Source organism: Mugil cephalus, chromosome 23 (genome assembly GCF_022458985.1).
Source record: "Mugil cephalus isolate CIBA_MC_2020 chromosome 23, CIBA_Mcephalus_1.1, whole genome shotgun sequence".
NCBI classification, from domain to species: Eukaryota; Metazoa; Chordata; class Actinopteri; order Mugiliformes; family Mugilidae; genus Mugil; species Mugil cephalus.
The window spans coordinates 11,801,999-11,820,008 of NC_061792.1; the positions used below are offsets into that span (position 1 = coordinate 11,801,999).

The following is an 18,010-nucleotide window of genomic DNA, read 5'->3' on the forward strand; positions in this document are numbered from 1 at the left end:
GTGCGGTAAAACGTTGAAATCCTCCACAATTCACGGAGGGAATAAAGCTCCCATTTACATATACAGATCCATATTTGCGGCAGTGTTGCTCCCGCCGTCTGAAATGTGCCTTTGAGTACGGCACAACCGCGATTACTCTCGAGTGAAAACCCCGCTCTCGCCCAAATGTCAGCTCTAAATGGAACTTTCGCCATGCAGTCATGTTTTTCATATGGATATTTTTTATTTTTTTCTGTTAATGAGTTTTTTGAAAGGTACCGATAAAACAAATGTGTCCTCAAATTACCTGGGCTCCGAGAAGAAGTCGCCTGCCGTTGCGTCCGTTCTCGTGCTCTTCTAATGCCGATCCTTATAAATGGAGCATTCGCACTCTCTAAAAGCAGCGGCCGACATTAACGGGTAATTACTTGTATGTGTCCGCGTAAAACTAAAAGCAGATGTAATCATTCCCGGGCTGCCACACGTGAAATGTTGCAGTTACAGTCGTTTATCGGTTGCTCATGGCTTCTTGAGTCAAGAATGTGTGAAGCCTCGGAGACGGCGTATCTGGTGCAATATTGCGCACGTTCCCCTTGCACTCTCGCAGCTTTCTGAGATTATTATCTCCAGGGAAATCTTTTATTTAGATCCGACACAAAAACGCAGCAAGAACCTTGAAGTTCTCTAATACCTTTGTGCAATCCAGCTAAAAAGACGGATGTTTTTAGATATTTTTCTGTGTCTGTTATTCACTTTGCTCACACACACAAAAAAAACAACCCGAAACAGTAATTTTCTTGGAAAATTAATTATCCTCGGACAGAATGCTGTCAGTGTGAAAACCATATTCACTTCCATCACAGCTTCCCTGGCAGGGGGGCTGAGGTTTGTGCAGAAGCAATAAAAAGAAGAAAAAAAAGAAAAGAAAAGAGACTAGGAGGGAGAGAAAACAAAGATGGCAGCCGTTCTTTTGCTCGGGAAAAAGGTCACCGCAGAGATAAATGAATGTGTGCATTGGCTCGAATCGCTCGGGTTGATAAATCACAGCCGAAAATGAGAGTAAGTGCTTCTCTTCCCACAGCAAATGCAATTATGGAAATGCGCGGGGGCAAGGCAACGCACCTAAACATACGCAAAGACAAACACGACTTGTGAAGCACGAGGCGTGATGGATGGCGGCAGTCATTTGGGTTTAAGGCGGGATGTTCCTCTCTCAATTTGCTCTCCAATCTGCATATCCAGTCCACGCGCACTCCTTTCTTACCGAGAGCTTCACGAGGCTTCGTCTTACTCACTACATAATGTTGCATGTCAACTAACACTGGGACCGTCACCAAGAAAACATAATGGGATGCAGTTCCTTGTGGCATTTAAAGTCTTTACTGTTCCACGGAAGAGTCTTCAAAGATCGATACGTGTGATTCAATTTGGGACTCAAAGTGCATTTGTTGTTGATTCTCCTCAAACTTTGCAAACAGCAGACCAGCACCTGCTGCGATCGTTGTTTTGCTTTCCATTTGATTCCCAATCCCTGCCAAAAAAAAAAAAAAAAAGCCCCCAAAAAACAGATAATGGCAATGTTTAGCTGCTGCTTCCCGAGTTCCACCCCTCGCTGGCCTCCATTTCCTTCACCCAGAAAGCCGTTATTAAATGTCACTTTGCTGTTGTTACGAGGCTGAGGTGATCTGATAATCGTTGGAGTGCTGCAAACACGAAGACCCTGCGTCCACGCCCCCCAACTCCCAACTGTTAGAATAGGCTACTCTTGCCAGAATTAGACTGGAGTGTGTTTCCGGGCCGGCTGACATTTACAGCTGACATTTTTAATATCTGAAAATTCTCCAACAATTGGACTGAAATAACACTGGTACAGTCCTGAATCCCATTCGAGAGATTGTATTTCAGATTGGGCTTCGTGCGTTCGGCGCAGACACGATCTCATTTTTTTTTTTGAGTTCTTATGGAACAGATGGAGACAAAATTTAATATATTTCTGCACTTCTTTTACTTACCTGCTCACCCTTTCATCCCTCCCCCGGATTCTTCCTTAATTCCCTCAACTTCCTCATCTCTTTCTCTTTCGTCTGTGCGCACTCTTCCGCGGTGAGCTTTCACTTTTTGCATCACGCATGTGTGCGCCCGTGGCCGTTTCGGATGAGCCACATATCAAAGAGGCTGCGCTATTCGGGGGCCCGAGTTCGTCTCCAGACATGGACCCTATCAGCTGGCCGTGAGGGGGGAGGTTGGGGAGTAATTTCCTGACTCAGAAGCTCCCTCCTAGAAAGATTTCCTAACGCCCCTGCTTCGCCCGTCTCCACCCTCCCATCCTCAGCATTCCCATTCAATACACACGCTCCCAATCCCATTGACCTCAGCTGGCGAAGGCAAACAAGCGGAGTCTGCAGTGGCAGCACAAAGAGACCAGAGCCCATCCTTTAAAAGACGCTCCACCTCATTGGCTGATATCGCTGCGACGATAAGAGCGAAGACAAGCCATTCTGAACGGGGTGATGCTGAAGCAGCCTGCGAGCTGCAACATAAAGAGAGTGTGAATCAGAAGAGGGGGGCTCCGCGGTCGAGGCTTATGAGGCTTAGACACATAATGAGTATTAACTGAGGCGAGGGGGGAAGCGGGGGGGAGTGGCAGGAGGGCATTAGAAAGGGCTGGATGTGCATTGATTTCCCGGGGAAATCTATACAGGAGGTGTGCAGCCTGTACACTCCAGTACACAGACTTAAATATGCAAAGGGACAAGTAGAGGGAATACAGATGTCCTGCAAGGAGTTGGCAGTGAAAACACAACTCTCCTGAGCTCAAGAGGAGGGGTGAGCACTCCAGAAAGTGGTATCATATGAATAAATATTAGATTTTCAAGTATATACCCAGACAATGTAGCTTAGCATCGGAGACTGAAAGTATCCAGACTGTTAGAGATGCTAATGTGAAGTAATTAATCACCAACATGTCGCAGGACCTGGTTGCCCAGTGATCGTACGGGAACAAGACGGGGTGGTACGTCTGGTTTGGACGGAACCATGCTAGTTGTCTTCACATTTATGCTAAGCTAATAGGCCGCTGGCCCCCGTTGACATTGTAATTACTCATGTGTGCGCAGACACATGTCAGGTATTTCTTGTAAATCTCAGAAAAAGAACAATAACCGTGTCAAGAGATTCCTTTTGACCCATGTAATTACTCGTGTACAATAAGAACAGGTTCCTGCGGCGCTCTGCATAATCATGTATGGACTGAATAAAAAGCTGGTAGTTAGCATGAGCAGTCGGCAATCGGCAACGCCAACTAAAACACAATCTGTCCCGAGACGATGCAACGCGGGCATAAAAGCCCAAGCTTTTTCTTGTTCTAACGTCTTTATCTGAAGTACAGATTGAGAAACAAGTAATTTAAGTGCAATCCTACATTAACTCTGAAGCCTTGAGCTAAATAACTTCTGATCTATTTTTACTCGGTTAAAGCTGTTTATTTGAGTTGACTTAATTGACTAATTAGAAGGCAACAAAGTAGGAGAAGCAAACTTGTGATGGTCTGAGTCATCCAGAGGTCGCGGTCGTGCCGTGGCTTTGTAAGAACACAAGCAGAGACCGAGCCTTTCCATCTCAGCGTCACTCGGCAGCGCCATCATCGCTGTCTTTGATAGTCGTGTCTTTTTGTTCACAGAGGCTTCAAGAGTTTGGAACGAGTCAGATTAAAAACACCCTACAGCGCTATCAGCCTCTGTGAAGAATAAGAACACAACTAAGGCGGTTTATTGTGGACGTGTCTGCACATAAATACCATCAGCCAGCTTCTTTCTTCATGACATATTCATAGGAGGTAGAAACCATGAAGCAAAAATATGTCTATCATCCAAAATTACTTCCTTTTTTGCCATCAGTCGGAAATTTGCTTTGGGAAATTATCAACAAAATGAAATTCTTTTGTGTGTGACCTTCAAATCTTGAAGCTGCGGTCATGTGGGGTGATATTGCATCAACCGGGCAGTTCCGCCGAAAAGTAGTTTGTTGAGGGTCAGGGAGGTTATCTGGTGGCAACAGTCTGAAGGCTGTAGACGTATCATGTCTGCAACCAGGATGCTCCTGGGGTGTTTTTTCTCATTACGAGGGAATGTCGATTACTGGCGCGATAGCTTCGTCTGCCGTAATTGACCCGTTGCTTCAAATTGATACCATCTGTCTTCATACAGATGTAATGACCTTGTAATAAATCGACAGTTTATTGCGTTAACCCTGACTCTGCTTGACAAGTGATGGTTGCCTGCGAGGGAGGGGTCAAAATGGATCAAGGGGGCTGTCACTGTCGGCAGAAGTTGGACGGAGAACTTTTTTTTGTAAATTGCTCGGGCGACAGAGCTCTCCGAAGACTTTCTGGACTTCATGTGTGATCGTAATCGCAATCATATGTGTGTCACAGATAAACTTTGATTGTGTTCAGCCCTGACTAGTGAATCTGATAAATACGAATTAACCCCACGGCTATGGATTTCTTAGCCCGAATGTACCCCAAATACAAAACTTCTAATGATCTGAAGTCTCTCCAATGGGAACTGATTATGCTCAAGCAAAGAGATGCCAGGCCACTCGAAGGACTATCCACATGCACGCAGAAGTATGTTATCCTCTGTATCAGTCGTTTTACCAGACTCAAGTTGTGATATACATCTCTCCAGTGATTTCGAAACCCTTTCTGCCTTATAACCATAGGAGGGCTTAATCACAGACAGATTAATATGTGCCCTGAAAGTTAATCGTGAGCTGTGTTTGTGTCTTTAGAGCCAAGACGGGCGGTTTGAAGTCCGAGGTCGTCACGGCAAGTCTGTGCTGACCATCAGCGGCGTGAGGCTCGCCGACCTGGGTCGATTTGACTGCGAGGCGCTCAGCAGGATCGGAGGCCATCAGAAGAGCATGTTCCTGGACATTGAGTGTAAGTGTCGTCTGATCAATCGAAGCTACAAGTGAAGGCAGTCGGACTTTGAGGTTTTTCTCGTAGAGCGGTTGGTCAAATCCAATCGGTCGGACTTTGTCCTGGAGTGGTTTATACTCCTGCACCATACCAGGCTGTTTCTCTGGGTACTTCAATCAGTGGCAGTCGGAACTGGATGGTTCATGTTGGAGTTGAAGCTAATAAATGTTGAGCAACCGTTCCTATAAGTGTAATCACAGCAACTTGCAAAAGAGAGAAGACGTCTGAGTAGATGGAAGGGTTCTTTCCCATGATTGTAGGGCGCTCAGAGACGTGACCAAGGAGATGAATTTTGGACCCATCACCGCTGTTGTTCAGTTGCAGGGCGCAGGCTATGTCGCAGAGTTTAAGGCTACTGCGGAGATCTAACGCAGAAAAGCCCCAATCCTGGCTTTAGATCCCACCTCCTCTGCAGAGGTCTAATCATGGAGTTCAGGAGGAGCTGGAGATACCCAAGCAACAAGTTGTGTAACACTGTCTGTGAGCAAATTGAAGAAGCAGTCCTGGCAACCTCGCGTAACCCTTCCACCCCTCCTCTCGCTGCATTTGATGAATCTGTGAAAATTCAACACACGCTTTCAAGCAGCCGACAAGGAGAAGGAAACATGCGAATTCTTCGCAACGTCGAAGGGAGTTCAAAAGTTCAGCCCAGGCTTTGTTCTAATAATTCTTTTCTGTTTTTCTTTCTGAGGACAAACAACTCGCCCCTCTCAAAGCCGCTGCACCCACCCCGCCACACATGCACCGCCTCCAGAAGGGTTAATTAGCAGGGGGGGATATCATGCATTGCCTTTTCGTTTTCTCCTGCTGACAGCTCCCCTACTTACCGGTGAGCGCGCCCATTCCTCAGTGCTGGTTGTTTGGGGTTATTTGGGGCGGGCTCTCCCCCTGCTTAATGAGCTCTGAAGCAAAGATCTCCATTCTGGCTTCGGAATGATTAGGTTCATTATGAGAGTGGTTCTGTTGCCTGAACTAGACCAATAAAAAGTGGTTTCTTTTTTTTTTTATTTCTTTTTTATTCAAGTTCACCTTGAAGCTCAGCGGAAAGCAACAAGACAAACAAATATATTCAGAGAGACAGCCAGGAAAGAATGAATGCTGTATCTTTGTTGTCAAGTGGAATCCAATTTTCTGCTCCTCTGGCTGAGGTGACTATTGGGTTCATGGATTTCCTTCAAAACTTATTTTGCATAGTTCTTGAAAAGTTGACATCTTGGCAGAAGCTGATGGCATCTTCATGTAGAAAAACAACACTCACATGCGTGCGCCCACTCTTCATGCATGCATAAAGCAAAGTTGCTGTCACAATGCTGTAAACGGATTTTGCCGGAGCCTCAGCTAACAACCGGCTCCCAGACTCGACTCCCGCTCTGCCTCGAGAGTGAGCGTGGCGGGGCTGAGCCAGCCATTGCCACCGAACTAATGAACTCATTTACTAAGTCACTGCAGGCTGCGGGGGGATAACACGTCCTCGGCTGTGACAGAGAGCCAGGCATCAATCTCTTTAATGGAATCCTGCAAGCGAGCATAAAACAACCATAATGCCTCTCTGACTGAGCTGGGCTGACTGGGCCAAAAGAGATCCACACAACGCCTCGCCTCTGCAAACGTCCATTACTGCCCTTTCTATTTGCTGGGGCAAATGAGCTTCTATCCCTTTATTCTAATTCTTGGAGGAGATGATCATAATTGAGACCTTCCTTCCTTCTGCAGCAGCATAAGATGGTTTCAATTAAAGTTTTTCTTTTTAACAGTGAAGTTTGAAGCATTAATGAAGTACTTTTTTTATCCCTTTTAGAAGTTTGTGTGTTAAGCCTCAGCAATTTTTTTTTCTGTCTTTTGCCTGTGATCATCCATCCTTTTCTTCGAGCGGTCTAATTGGCTACCACAAATTCCATCCACGGTGAAAAAGCTGCGAGGCAGGTGTGAAAGAAATACAACGCTGCTTTGTCTCGGACAGATATACCAAAGTTCCTGACCAACCACACCATTTATTATTCATGGGAGGGGAATCCAGTGAACATAAGCTGCGATGTGATGTCCAACCCGACTGCCACCATGCTGTGGAGGAGAGAGCGGCTCACCATCTCACCGGAGGGAACCCCCAATATACGGGTGCACAGTGCGCAGGGCAAGTCTGTGCTGGAGGTAGGTTCAAATCATAAATTAGTAGCGATTACAAATCATGACACAAAAGGCTCCCCAACAGTTTTAACATTACACTTTTGTTGATATCAAACAAAATGAACCTCATCCTGCGTTTTAAATCTAAGAATTGGCCTTTTTTTTTTTTTGTATGCCTGTAAATGAAACTGTCAACAAAAAAGAAATTGTGGTAGAAAGAAATCTAAGTGAGATATCACATTACAAAATTCTAATTATTTATCTCTTATTTAATTATGACATGTCACTGCAAAATGGTATTGGTCATTTAGTAGCAGTTTTATCATTATTTTTTTAAATCAAACATGTTTATGTTTTTTGTATGCCTGTAAATGGATTTTGGACTGTCAACAAATAGACATCATGGTAGAAAGAAATCTAAATGAGATATCCAATTATAAAATTCTATTTTATTGTGACACGTGGTTGTAAATTAGTTTTTACTCGTTCAGGTTTCACTTTCAGCTGGCACCCTTTTTCAGTGGAGGTCAATGGAATACTCATGACAATTCATAGTGAAGTCAATATGATCTGATCTTTACTGACATAATCTCTATGAAGGTCTCTGTAGTAATGGGAATATTCCTCCAAAAGGGCATCTCACTGATTTTCCAGCTGATTTTTTGAAATGTCTTTTCAGCTCCATTTTTTGGCCTCCACCAACTCCCAATAAAAACATACACTATTTGAGCTGATGTCCAGAAGCCAGTGTTTGATCCTCTCAGCAGGCAGTGTGCAGGGGTTATGGTATTGGTCATTTAGTAGTAGTTTTTTTGTTTTTTTTGTATGCTTGCAAATGGATTTTGGACTGTGAACAAAGGTTTCAATTTGACCCTTATTCAATGGAGGTCAACGGAATACTCACGATCGTTCATAGTGGTCATTTAGTAGCAGTTTTAATATCAATTAATTTAAAGTGATTAACGATATTTTTGTATCTAGGTGACTCCTATGTCCGACAGAGATTTTGGCCGCTACAACTGCACCGCCAGGAACAACATCGGAGTTCGATACCAGGAGTTCATCCTGGCCCAGGCAGGTGAGTCTGCAGAGCTGCCTCTGTTGTGTGGCCCCCCTCTTCCTAATGAGATCGGCGACTTAATTTCACATCCAGAATATGTGGAGTCAGGGACCTCACACCTTTTTGAATTGCTGCTCTCACGGTAACTCCAACCATTCAACTACTTTGTAACCCTCTACCTCTCTACTAATGGTAATGGCCTTATTTGCAATTCTCAGGAAGATAAATTCCACTACAAGTCCCAACCCCTATTCAGCCTAGCCTAATCTCAAATAGTGCTGGCTGATTTACCATACCCCCTCGCTATTTACTGAAGTACCCCCTAATTTACGGTAGCTTGGCCTAATACACAATAGTGCAGTCCAATTATCTTTAGTGCAGATTGAATTGCTCCAGCTAAGGGGAAAAGTAGTGAGCAAAAAGCTGACCTGATATGTAATCTTGCAGGAGAACTGTGTTTTGCAAGTTGTTCCGACTCTTACATTCTGCACAAGTGCACAGAGACAACGCGGCGAAGCTGCTGTAACAGTTGCTGTTATCAACTGAAATTATGTCACTCTGACCACAAAGCTGAACCTTGAGTAAAATCTACTCGAAACATGTTGGCGCGTGAGTAGGTTTTTAGTGAATGAAGCTGTTTTTGAATGCGCAAAATACTAAAGCAAAAAAAAAGAAAGGAAGAAAAAGAATAAAAGTGATTCCCCAGCTTTCAGAATGAGATGTGAATTAAATTGCCTTTCATGGCCTAGAGTTATTATAGCAATAATGTCTACCTTTAGTTGTGATATAATGGGTTGAAGGCTGAGCGAGTTCTGTCTGCAGCCTTTTTATCCTTGGTTAATATTGCATAAAACGCCAGGGCGTATGTATGGTTCAGAATATCACAAAATGTGTCTTTATAGCTACAAGTGTGCAACCTTTTCATGCATCGTTTTTTTAAACTGAAGGACCAGGAAGTACCATAAGGAGGCTGTTGTTTGTGGTTTTAGTGGCATACCAAATTCAACTGGTCAAATTTGCTATGTTTTTTTGTTTTGTTTTTTTAAGACGTACCATCGAATCCGTACTCGGTTCGCCTGTCGGCCGTCTCCCAGCGCCTGGCGACCGTCACGTTCATGAAGCCGGACTCTCACGGCGGCGTCCCCATCAGCTACTACCTGGTCCAGTACAAGGAGGTGGGCTCACAGGACTGGAGGGACGTCAAGTCACACAGCGTCCAGAGTGAGTGTCTGTTGTATTTTCATTTCTTAACAAAGGTTTCACGGCTGAGGCACCTACTCATATTCTCATTTCACGGACAGTTTAAGATTTGTTAACCTAGTATACGTGCAGGTGAAAGGCAGTGATTATTACCAGTGATCTTCATTCATGTTATACACTTTATGACCCGTGGAACAAATACTCACCTTCTGAGTTTTTTTTTTTTTTTTTTTTTTAGACTCCAGTTGAGATGAGCAGACTTTACCCTAACTAGAATGAATGAGTCCCTATAAAAATGTTTTCTGTGGTGGATTCTGAGTAGAAACCAGTGGCTGAAAGTAAAATAATAAAATATAAAAGATGCAATTTGTTGTGAAGTGGCTAAAGCTTGCAAAGTTTCTTCAAATTATCTCTTTTATCCAAGCATACTTGTCAAATGTCCTTAAAAGGTCACATTTTGTGTTTTTTGGGATCTAAAAACGACCCTTCTTTAAATATAAATGGGTTTCAGTCAGCACGCTCTGAACTATTTTTCTTTTCTTTGCTGCATGAATTAAAATTCTCCCGCTCACATGATGAATTATACATTTAATGACCCCGCTGTGATCAGAGCCCACCATAAACCAGTTCTACAGTGATGTATATATGCGCATAGTTACAGATGAGTCATAGGAATACTTTGGTTTTCTAATTTTGCCGCACGGTTTCAGACTTACCACCAGTCAAAACTGGCCCGTGCCAGATTAACATGCTATCATCTGGCCTCAGCTGATATCCCTAACACTTAAGGTGACACCAATCAAGCGTGAGTAGAGGCCGTGCCGCATGATCTGCCGTGCGATCCTTCAAAGCCTTGGCCCAGAGATGTTGTCGGGTCATGACGAAAGTCAAACACCTTGTGGGGAGAGTGCCAGACCCTGCCTGAGCTGAAAAGAGCGAGCTCCTCCTCCTTGTATGCTATACGACTCCAAATTGATTTCTGAGCCTGTTGGTGGAAAGTACACCGCGACGTGAAGGATGGATGGATGGAAAATGGGAGCCAGAGGACGAATGGTTGGGTGATAAGCAGGTCCGACAAACCTGAAGGGCTTATCACTAATATCCCTCATTTCAGAGTCAATTACAGTATGTAGATCCAGTGAGCTGAATACCAATCAGGAGGCAGCACTTCAACAGTGAACATGTAGAGGAAAAGAACCGTGATTAACAAAGGAACGGAACTCATTCAGACTATTTTCAGTTATATTCAAAATTATGACTAAAATATTTAAATTGTCCGGATAATTACAAGCCTCTAAGTGGTATCTCATAGTCATAGAGCTACTTCAGATAGCCCAGGCTGAAGATCCTTACGTAATAAGCTCCTCTATATAATGAGACTCCCAGACTCGTTTCATTTGAATGCGTTTTCCCAAATTGAAATGTCTGCTTATGGCCGGGTACGGCTGCAAATTGCAGAATTTGTTTTCAGTTCCAGGACTAAAGAACTGCAAATGCACCTATTACCGCTCAAGTATTTAATTTGTGCAAACTGATGAAAAACAACAACTTTCACTCAAACTCATTACACTACCAACTCTCTATTGGCTTTCATGAACGTCGAAGGTTATGCAAATAGGCTCCGGTCATTCGAAGTGAAATAGGAATCTGCGTGATAATGGGATTCTCTGTTTTCTTCTATAACTGTTGTAATTTACAGTACGAGTACAGCACAGAGTGTTCGCAGTCATCACAGCATTCATAATATTTACAACAATTTACTGTGATTTAACCGGAGTCGCACAGTCTTTGAACAAATCATTTACTGTGAGTTTGTTGTACGTTCATTTCTAAATTATCTCATAGTATTTACTGTTAATGGAGTCCTGCAGCGAAGTTATTTTCTGTGAATACAGATAAAGGTTTTATAGTGAGAGTCAATGCCATGAATGGATGCATCGCAGATGCCTTTTACAGATGCAGTATATCTTTATATGTATCTTTATTTATATTTAACCCAAGACTAGAGATAATAAGTAGAACTGCATGTTTCTAATCTGTATAGCTGCAAGTTTCTGAACTGTAGAGCTGCATGTTTCTAATTTGTAGAGCTGCATGTTTCTGAACTGTAGAGGTGCATGTTTCTAATCTGTAGAGCTGCATGTTTCTAATCTCTAGAGCTGCATGTTTCTGAACTGTAGAGGTGCATGTTTCTAATCTGTAGAGCTGCATGTTTCTAATCTGTAGAGCTGTATGTTTCTTAACTGTAGGGCTGTATGTTTCTAATCCATAAAGCTGCATGTTTCTGAACTGTAGAGCTGCATGTTTCTAGTCTGTAGAGCTGCATGTTTCTAATCTGTAGAGGTGCGTGTTTCTTAACTTTAGAGCTGTATGTTTCTAATCCATAGAGCTGCATGTTTCTAATCAACCTATCCGGTTTTCACTGCTTACAGTTATCCATTCACACCTAAGTCCTTTGTTCCTATTAATGCTTCTACAATTAATACATTTTTCACTGACCCTATTCATCCTTTATATCCTAGTATCTCTCTCCTCCCTACTGTCTCTGCCTGGCCTCAAAGCTTGTTTTCAACACTTTCCATCATTCACATGCCCATTTGTGTGTGTGTAACCACTGCTCTGAATGGACTGTATTGACTATATATATATATATATGGATAATCAAGGCAGCCATTGTGTAGGAGCAACACAGATGTTCCATATGGAACTGAAGAAGCACCTTGGGTGATATGTCATTATGGAACCCAACAAGTGTGGTTGCCTTTGTTTGGATATACCGTGACCTGGATGACTGAGGACCTTCACAGGTTGCCTGTATTTCTGGTCTTGTGTCTCTGCAGCCACAGTGGTGCTGACCGGACTGGAGCCCAACACGACGTACGAGGTTCGAGTGGCAGCCGTCAACGGAAAGGGCCAGGGCGAGTTCAGCCACACGGAGTCCTTCCAGACTCTACCGATCCGTAAGTATTCCTCCTTCCTTACACCACGCCTCCGTTCTCTGTCCCATTTCATGACACTTTCTGTGAAATAAGAGCTCATCTTGATAAGCTTTGAACCAGACAGCTTCAGAACAATTTAAACTTCCATTTAGATACTTATATATGAAATTAAATCCTGTCGTAATCACCTTAATTAATTACTAGATTTCATAGATTTATAGCACTTAGACTGGGTTAATTATTGGCGATTGGCACTTCCTAGTTAATGATTATATTCAGGAAATAATTACACAGAAAAAATACCAAGAAATAGATAAAACAGCTATGTTAGATGCTTAGATTCCATAAACTATAATGAAGACGTGACAGAGATAATGCTCCTCTTGTGAAACTCTGGCATGTTTATCCTGGAGACGGTTACAACCTCTTCATTTTTCATTGATATGAATTGAGATTATTGGGGCCAGAAATAGATCCCGTCGCACTTGCGCTTTGATATAAAGCCGCCGCGTTAAAAATTATGTACTGCGATAAGATTTTTATTTATTTGAGAAATCTGGCACTGCAGGATTGCTGTAAATCCAGGCAAGGCCACGGAAAGAAAAAAAAAAAAGATTTCCCACTTTTAATATTCTACGGCAGTGCAGCTACTGAGAATGAATGAATGTTAGGAAGAAGAGCCAATTAGTAAAATACAGTGAATAATAAAAACCTCCAGTCAACATTAATTACAACCAGGCAGTGGGAGTTACCTTGTAATATGAATTTAATTCAGCTTTAAACCCTCTCTCTGCTTGTTCTGCATCCTTATCTCATATCTCATGTTGCCACCTGCTCCCCCGCTTCACTCAGGGACACACACACGCTTTTCCCCTCACACACAAAGATGCATTGTTTTGCATCCACGATGAAGCCGCCCCCCTCTCTCTGCTTATCTCAGGTGAGCCAAGTCCGCCGGCCGTCCACGGGCAGAGAGGGATGGGCAAGGCGTACCGGCTGGGGCTGGTCAAGCAGGACGACGGAGGGATGCCCATCGTGGAGTACATCGTCAAGTACAAGACTGTGAGTAGGCCAAAGAACGGCCAGAGTCAAGTCCAGGTACGGCACAGTTAAAGTGAAAAGAGAGTGGGGGGGGGGATAAAGGATGAAACTTGCATGATTCAATATTTTACAATTTTGCAGCCCGCTCCTTCCGTTAATCCTCTTATGATGAACAGAGAAGCCGTTCTCCTCCTGTATACGCTTAGTTTTGGATCAAACATGTGTTAATCCGCCGCTGAAAGTAGTCCCCGAACAAAAGTTTGTTTTCCAGAAACTACACCTGCAAGCTGTTTGGGGATTTTTTTTATTTTTTATCATCATTATTTGAAAGATGTTCGTACGTGATGCATTTTCAAAAGGCTTAAGGAGGAAATGGTTGAGCTCGGAGACTGACGAAGAGAGACTGGGGGAGTCTGAAACACATTGTTGGATATTTTCACGGTATATGCTTAAACGAAAAAAAAAAAAAGGTTATTATAGGAAAAATATCAAACCTCATATCCAAATGTTTTTTCAGGACAAGAATGAAATTAAGCCTCTCTGGTTATTCCTTCTCCAAGGGAAGGCCAGTTAGTTTAAAATAGCCTTTCTAACTAACTTTTTTGGTTGAATCTTTAATTGCTGCTGCACGCTGATTGTATAATCATTCTTTCGGGGCGACTTCATTGATGCTGCGATATCTGAGAACGAGTCATTTATTTATTTGAAGGAGGAACAAAAAAGAGGACATCCAGTTAAGAGCCTTTTTTCAGTTTTCAAGTTTCTGTTGCTTGCGTAATAAATAGATTTTCCTTTATGTTCCATGCTGTCACTGGTCTTCCTCTCAAGTGGAGCGTGTATGACTCACTTGCTTGAGTTTAACGTATGCGTCGGTGGCTAAGTGGACACCGTTGAGCTCTCGAATCTTGTATTTTAAGCGAAAGCTAAGTAAGGCGGGAGCGACTGAGACGAGGCCGGGGTGGAGGGGCAGAGTAGGGAAATCTCCCCCAGGGGGCTGAGTGGATTTGCGCTGGTTCAGATCTGCTATCTCCTCATTGCTAATGTGTCCGAGCGACCAGCTCTGTGTTTCACTGGGGGAAGCGGCAGCAGCAGAGGAACACAAACACATTACAGGTTAGCAAAACAGAAACCATCACTCCTGGACTTTGACTCCGTCCATTTTCATTGTTCCTCCGGAGAAAACAGGTGCCAAGGAGCCTGGAATGGTTCATGGTGCACCTGGCACCTCTTCAATGTACAGATCTCCTTTTGTTGGCAATTGGTCTGAAAGTGAAAACAGAGGAAGGAAAGGGAAGGAAGTATGATGTAAAGAACGGGTGTGGGGGGGCCACAAAGGAATCTCCTTGCAGCTCCCTCTACGTAGGCGATATACAGCATATTTACCCATTTTCCTTTACCGTCCTCCAGGATAAAGAAGAGCAGTGGATGACCAAGCTGGTTCCAGGGGCGAACGACTTCGCCATGCTGCAGCCGCTGCAGTGGAACACGAGATACGAGGTGGAAATCACAGCGCGCAACGTCAAAGGCCTGTCAGAGCCCACCTTCTATCAGTTCTTCATGCCACAGAAACCCGACATTACAGGTAAAAGCATGATAAAGGAAAACTTTTTTTTTTTCCCTCTCATTTGCTTGCCTGCTTCCAGGTGGCACTAAAAGCCTTTTTGTAAATCCCCATAAAAAAACACATTCACTGAAACAGCGGCGATAGCGTTGGCGATAACAAGGGGCAAAATGTTCCAGTCGAGATAAAGCAGGCCTCAAAACGCAGCGGGCCTCGTAGCTGCATCGCTCCCTGGACACGGGAGGCTGCTGTCATTGTGCTGAAATTGGCGCCTGTGCTTCTCCCCGAGGTGGATTCCTCCTCTGGACTAGATTTTTCAGCTCTAAAACAACATGGTGGCTGCAGTAAAAACCTTCATTTCACCTGCATTTCATCGTTTCTCTGAAGGAGTTAAGGAAAAAAAGAGCAAACAAATTAAGCTGGGCGTCCATCGCAGATCAAGAGTTGAAGGACTAGTCAGCAAGTCGATTTATCATTAGGTAGAGTTTGGTTCCTCACAAGAGGCAGCTCATGAGACGAGGTACCTCATGAGGTGGAACGGACAGGTGAACGACGCAACAACAGGAACTCCTTAGAGCCCAATTACTGCAGCAGCTACACGCCACAAATCACATGTTATCATATTCAAATGTGAGCACACGTTTCCTGAGGACATCAACACTGGTCTCCATCGCAAATACACAAACGAAAAGTTTGTCTTATTTTTTTAGCGTTCTTCGGTATTAAAGTGATCCAATAACAGGAACTTTAACAGCTAATTTGTAGAATAACTCCTAAAAGATTCAACTTGTCAGGGACTGATTGCAATATGAGGTGTCAGCAACAATTTTTTTTAAAACTTATCAGTCAAAAAATATAAAAAACGGTAAAAAATGTTGAGGTTTGCTGCTTTTCTCCTTCTGCGTCCATTCTCTTTGGGGATTTCGACTGTTTTAGGGACTAAATTGTTGTTTAATTGAGCGAATAATCTGATTAATTAATGCAATTTGATCACTCGTCATCATGAAATATCCCGATTTGTCACATTTTCACTCCAACTTCTGCACAAATGGAACCACGAACAGCACAAACAGCTCGGCCTAGTCTCATGTGTCATTTAACGCACAAACATGGACGTCTTATTCGACTATAGGACTCGACGGCCCCTCGGTTGAGCACGTTCTCTTCTTCTTCTTTCGTCTCTCTATATTATAGGTCTTCAACAGGGGGTCCACGACCCCTGGGGGTCCACAGGGGTACTGCGGGGCCGAAAATCTTTGGTAGATGAGACAGTTTTTATACATTTTTTATTTTTCGCCCACAAATTTGAATTTCTTTAAATACACATTAACATGAATCGAACATATTTCAGTAAATGCATAAGAGAAAGCTTAATACTGAATGCAAAATGATAATAATAATATATATTTATAAATAGCACTAGTTTAATATAGAACACATATAGTCATATAGTAGTTAGGGGGTCCCTACTTAATCTCTCCATCAGTTTGGAGTCCTTGACCTGAAAACATGCTCTATATGTTGAGTCTTACTATGAAGGAAAAATTTTTGCCAGGATGTGCAGGAAGTATCCATCTCCAAGTCCTCCGAGCCTTTTTTTTTGTTGCACACATGCAAATGCACATGCATGTTCAGCAATGCACGCAGAGGCTTTGAAGTGTGCGACGCAGTTTCTCTTTGAAGCTGGGGCGCATGCATTGTTGAAAGAATACACTTCTCCCGATGCCCTTGTGCCCTCTCCCCCGGCAGCAGACCTCGGATTCGCACGCAAGAAAAATAAAAACCAAGAGAGGGCTTTTACCGAGTCCATTTCTGTTGTTTTGGGTCGACCAGAGTGTTTGCCTCAGTCATTACTGAGCCGGCTAAATGGCCTGCAAGAGTGTGGGCTGCTTTTCAAACACAAAACGAGACGTGGGGCGACAATGGTGGTGGTGGTGGTGTCGGGGGCTTAAGACGGCTCACTTCGATTGGCTGTCCTCTCTTGTTAGCGAACAGCGGTGCATCGTGGGAAAGAGCCCGGCAGAGACGGAGAGGGAATTGGGAGAAAACACTTTCCTTTTAATGTGTTTGTTTGAAAAGATGAGGAAAGGGGCGTACAGTAGAGGGTGGAAGGATTTTCAGAAATCACTCGCTCGTTTGTTCAGAATTGTGTCTCGCGCCCGGGAACTGGCTCGTACCAATCTGCAGTTTAATAACCTCCATTTATTTCCTTGAGCTTGATCTAATCCCTCAAAGTTGTCCGAGTTAAACGGGGAAAAATCATCTGCCACACTCCATCAGATATGATATTGAAGAAGTCTGGTCAGCTCAATCAACAATATTAGATGTGATTTATGTGCCCTGGTACAATACGCATGCGCGCATCATCCTCTTTCCGAAACAGGTAATATATATACACTGTACAGGTGCCTTCTATCTCCCACCAACCCAATTCTCCCTTCAATTCTCTCTCTATGTATTATTCATTTGCATTGTATTGAGTTGGCACTTATTTCGTCCTCCTCTCTCTCTCTCCGTCCTATTTTAGTTTGTAGCAGGCGGCGTAACCTTCTCCCCCTCTTCGTCGTGGAGAATCCTTTAAGAAAAATGCCATTGATTGCGACGCTGCCCTCGGTTCCTTTTCAATTTGCTCGTCTTCCTCCTGGCTTTCTTTCTTTCTTTCTTGCCCGAGCTTTCCTTTCACCTCCTAAATCACTGCGCTGTCTCTTTGCTCTACCCAGTTACAACATTGTCTCGCTCCTCTTTTTTTTTTTTTTTGCCTTGTCAACCATTTTCCATCTCTTTACTGCACTGCTTTGTTGTCGCAGAGTTTTTTTTTTTTTTTGTTAAGTCTTGATTGATTTATTGCCGGCATTGTTATGTGATATCAGGAGCAAGTTTTACTGTAGAGGGCTACCCGGGGCTCCCAATTAACTATGATGTTTTACACAATGTAATGAGTTTCTAAAAGTATTATAAGTATTATATATAGTATAGTGCAGTTTTAAAAATTTTGCATGGTAGGAATTCCAAAAATATTAAGACTGTATAAAAAGTGTTAAAGTGGCTGCATTCTTCCTAGTGGCCAGCAGGGGGACTCGTTATTATATCACTCAATATTTTCTTACTGAGCTTTTTAGTTTCAA

At 43.3% G+C, this 18,010-nt stretch overlaps 1 protein-coding gene across 4 annotated transcripts in view; it reads left to right on the forward strand.

Annotated features, from left to right (window-relative positions):
* The window catches only part of LOC125000873 (neural cell adhesion molecule 2-like), a 236,867-nt gene that overhangs the window by 196,594 nt on the left and 22,263 nt on the right, over window positions 1-18,010 (forward strand). For 2 of the 4 annotated variants that reach the window (XM_047576614.1, XM_047576615.1), the window contains exons 9-15: window positions 4,771-4,921; window positions 6,921-7,108; window positions 8,066-8,162; window positions 9,192-9,365; window positions 12,185-12,304; window positions 13,224-13,381; window positions 14,732-14,906. In XM_047576614.1, the coding sequence (XP_047432570.1) occupies window positions 4,771-4,921; window positions 6,921-7,108; window positions 8,066-8,162; window positions 9,192-9,365; window positions 12,185-12,304; window positions 13,224-13,381; window positions 14,732-14,906 (1,063 nt within the window). The remainder of the gene's footprint in view (window positions 1-4,770; window positions 4,922-6,920; window positions 7,109-8,065; window positions 8,163-9,191; window positions 9,366-12,184; window positions 12,305-13,223; window positions 13,382-14,731; window positions 14,907-18,010) is intronic. The other 2 variants (XM_047576616.1, XM_047576617.1) reach the window with 1 other exon arrangement.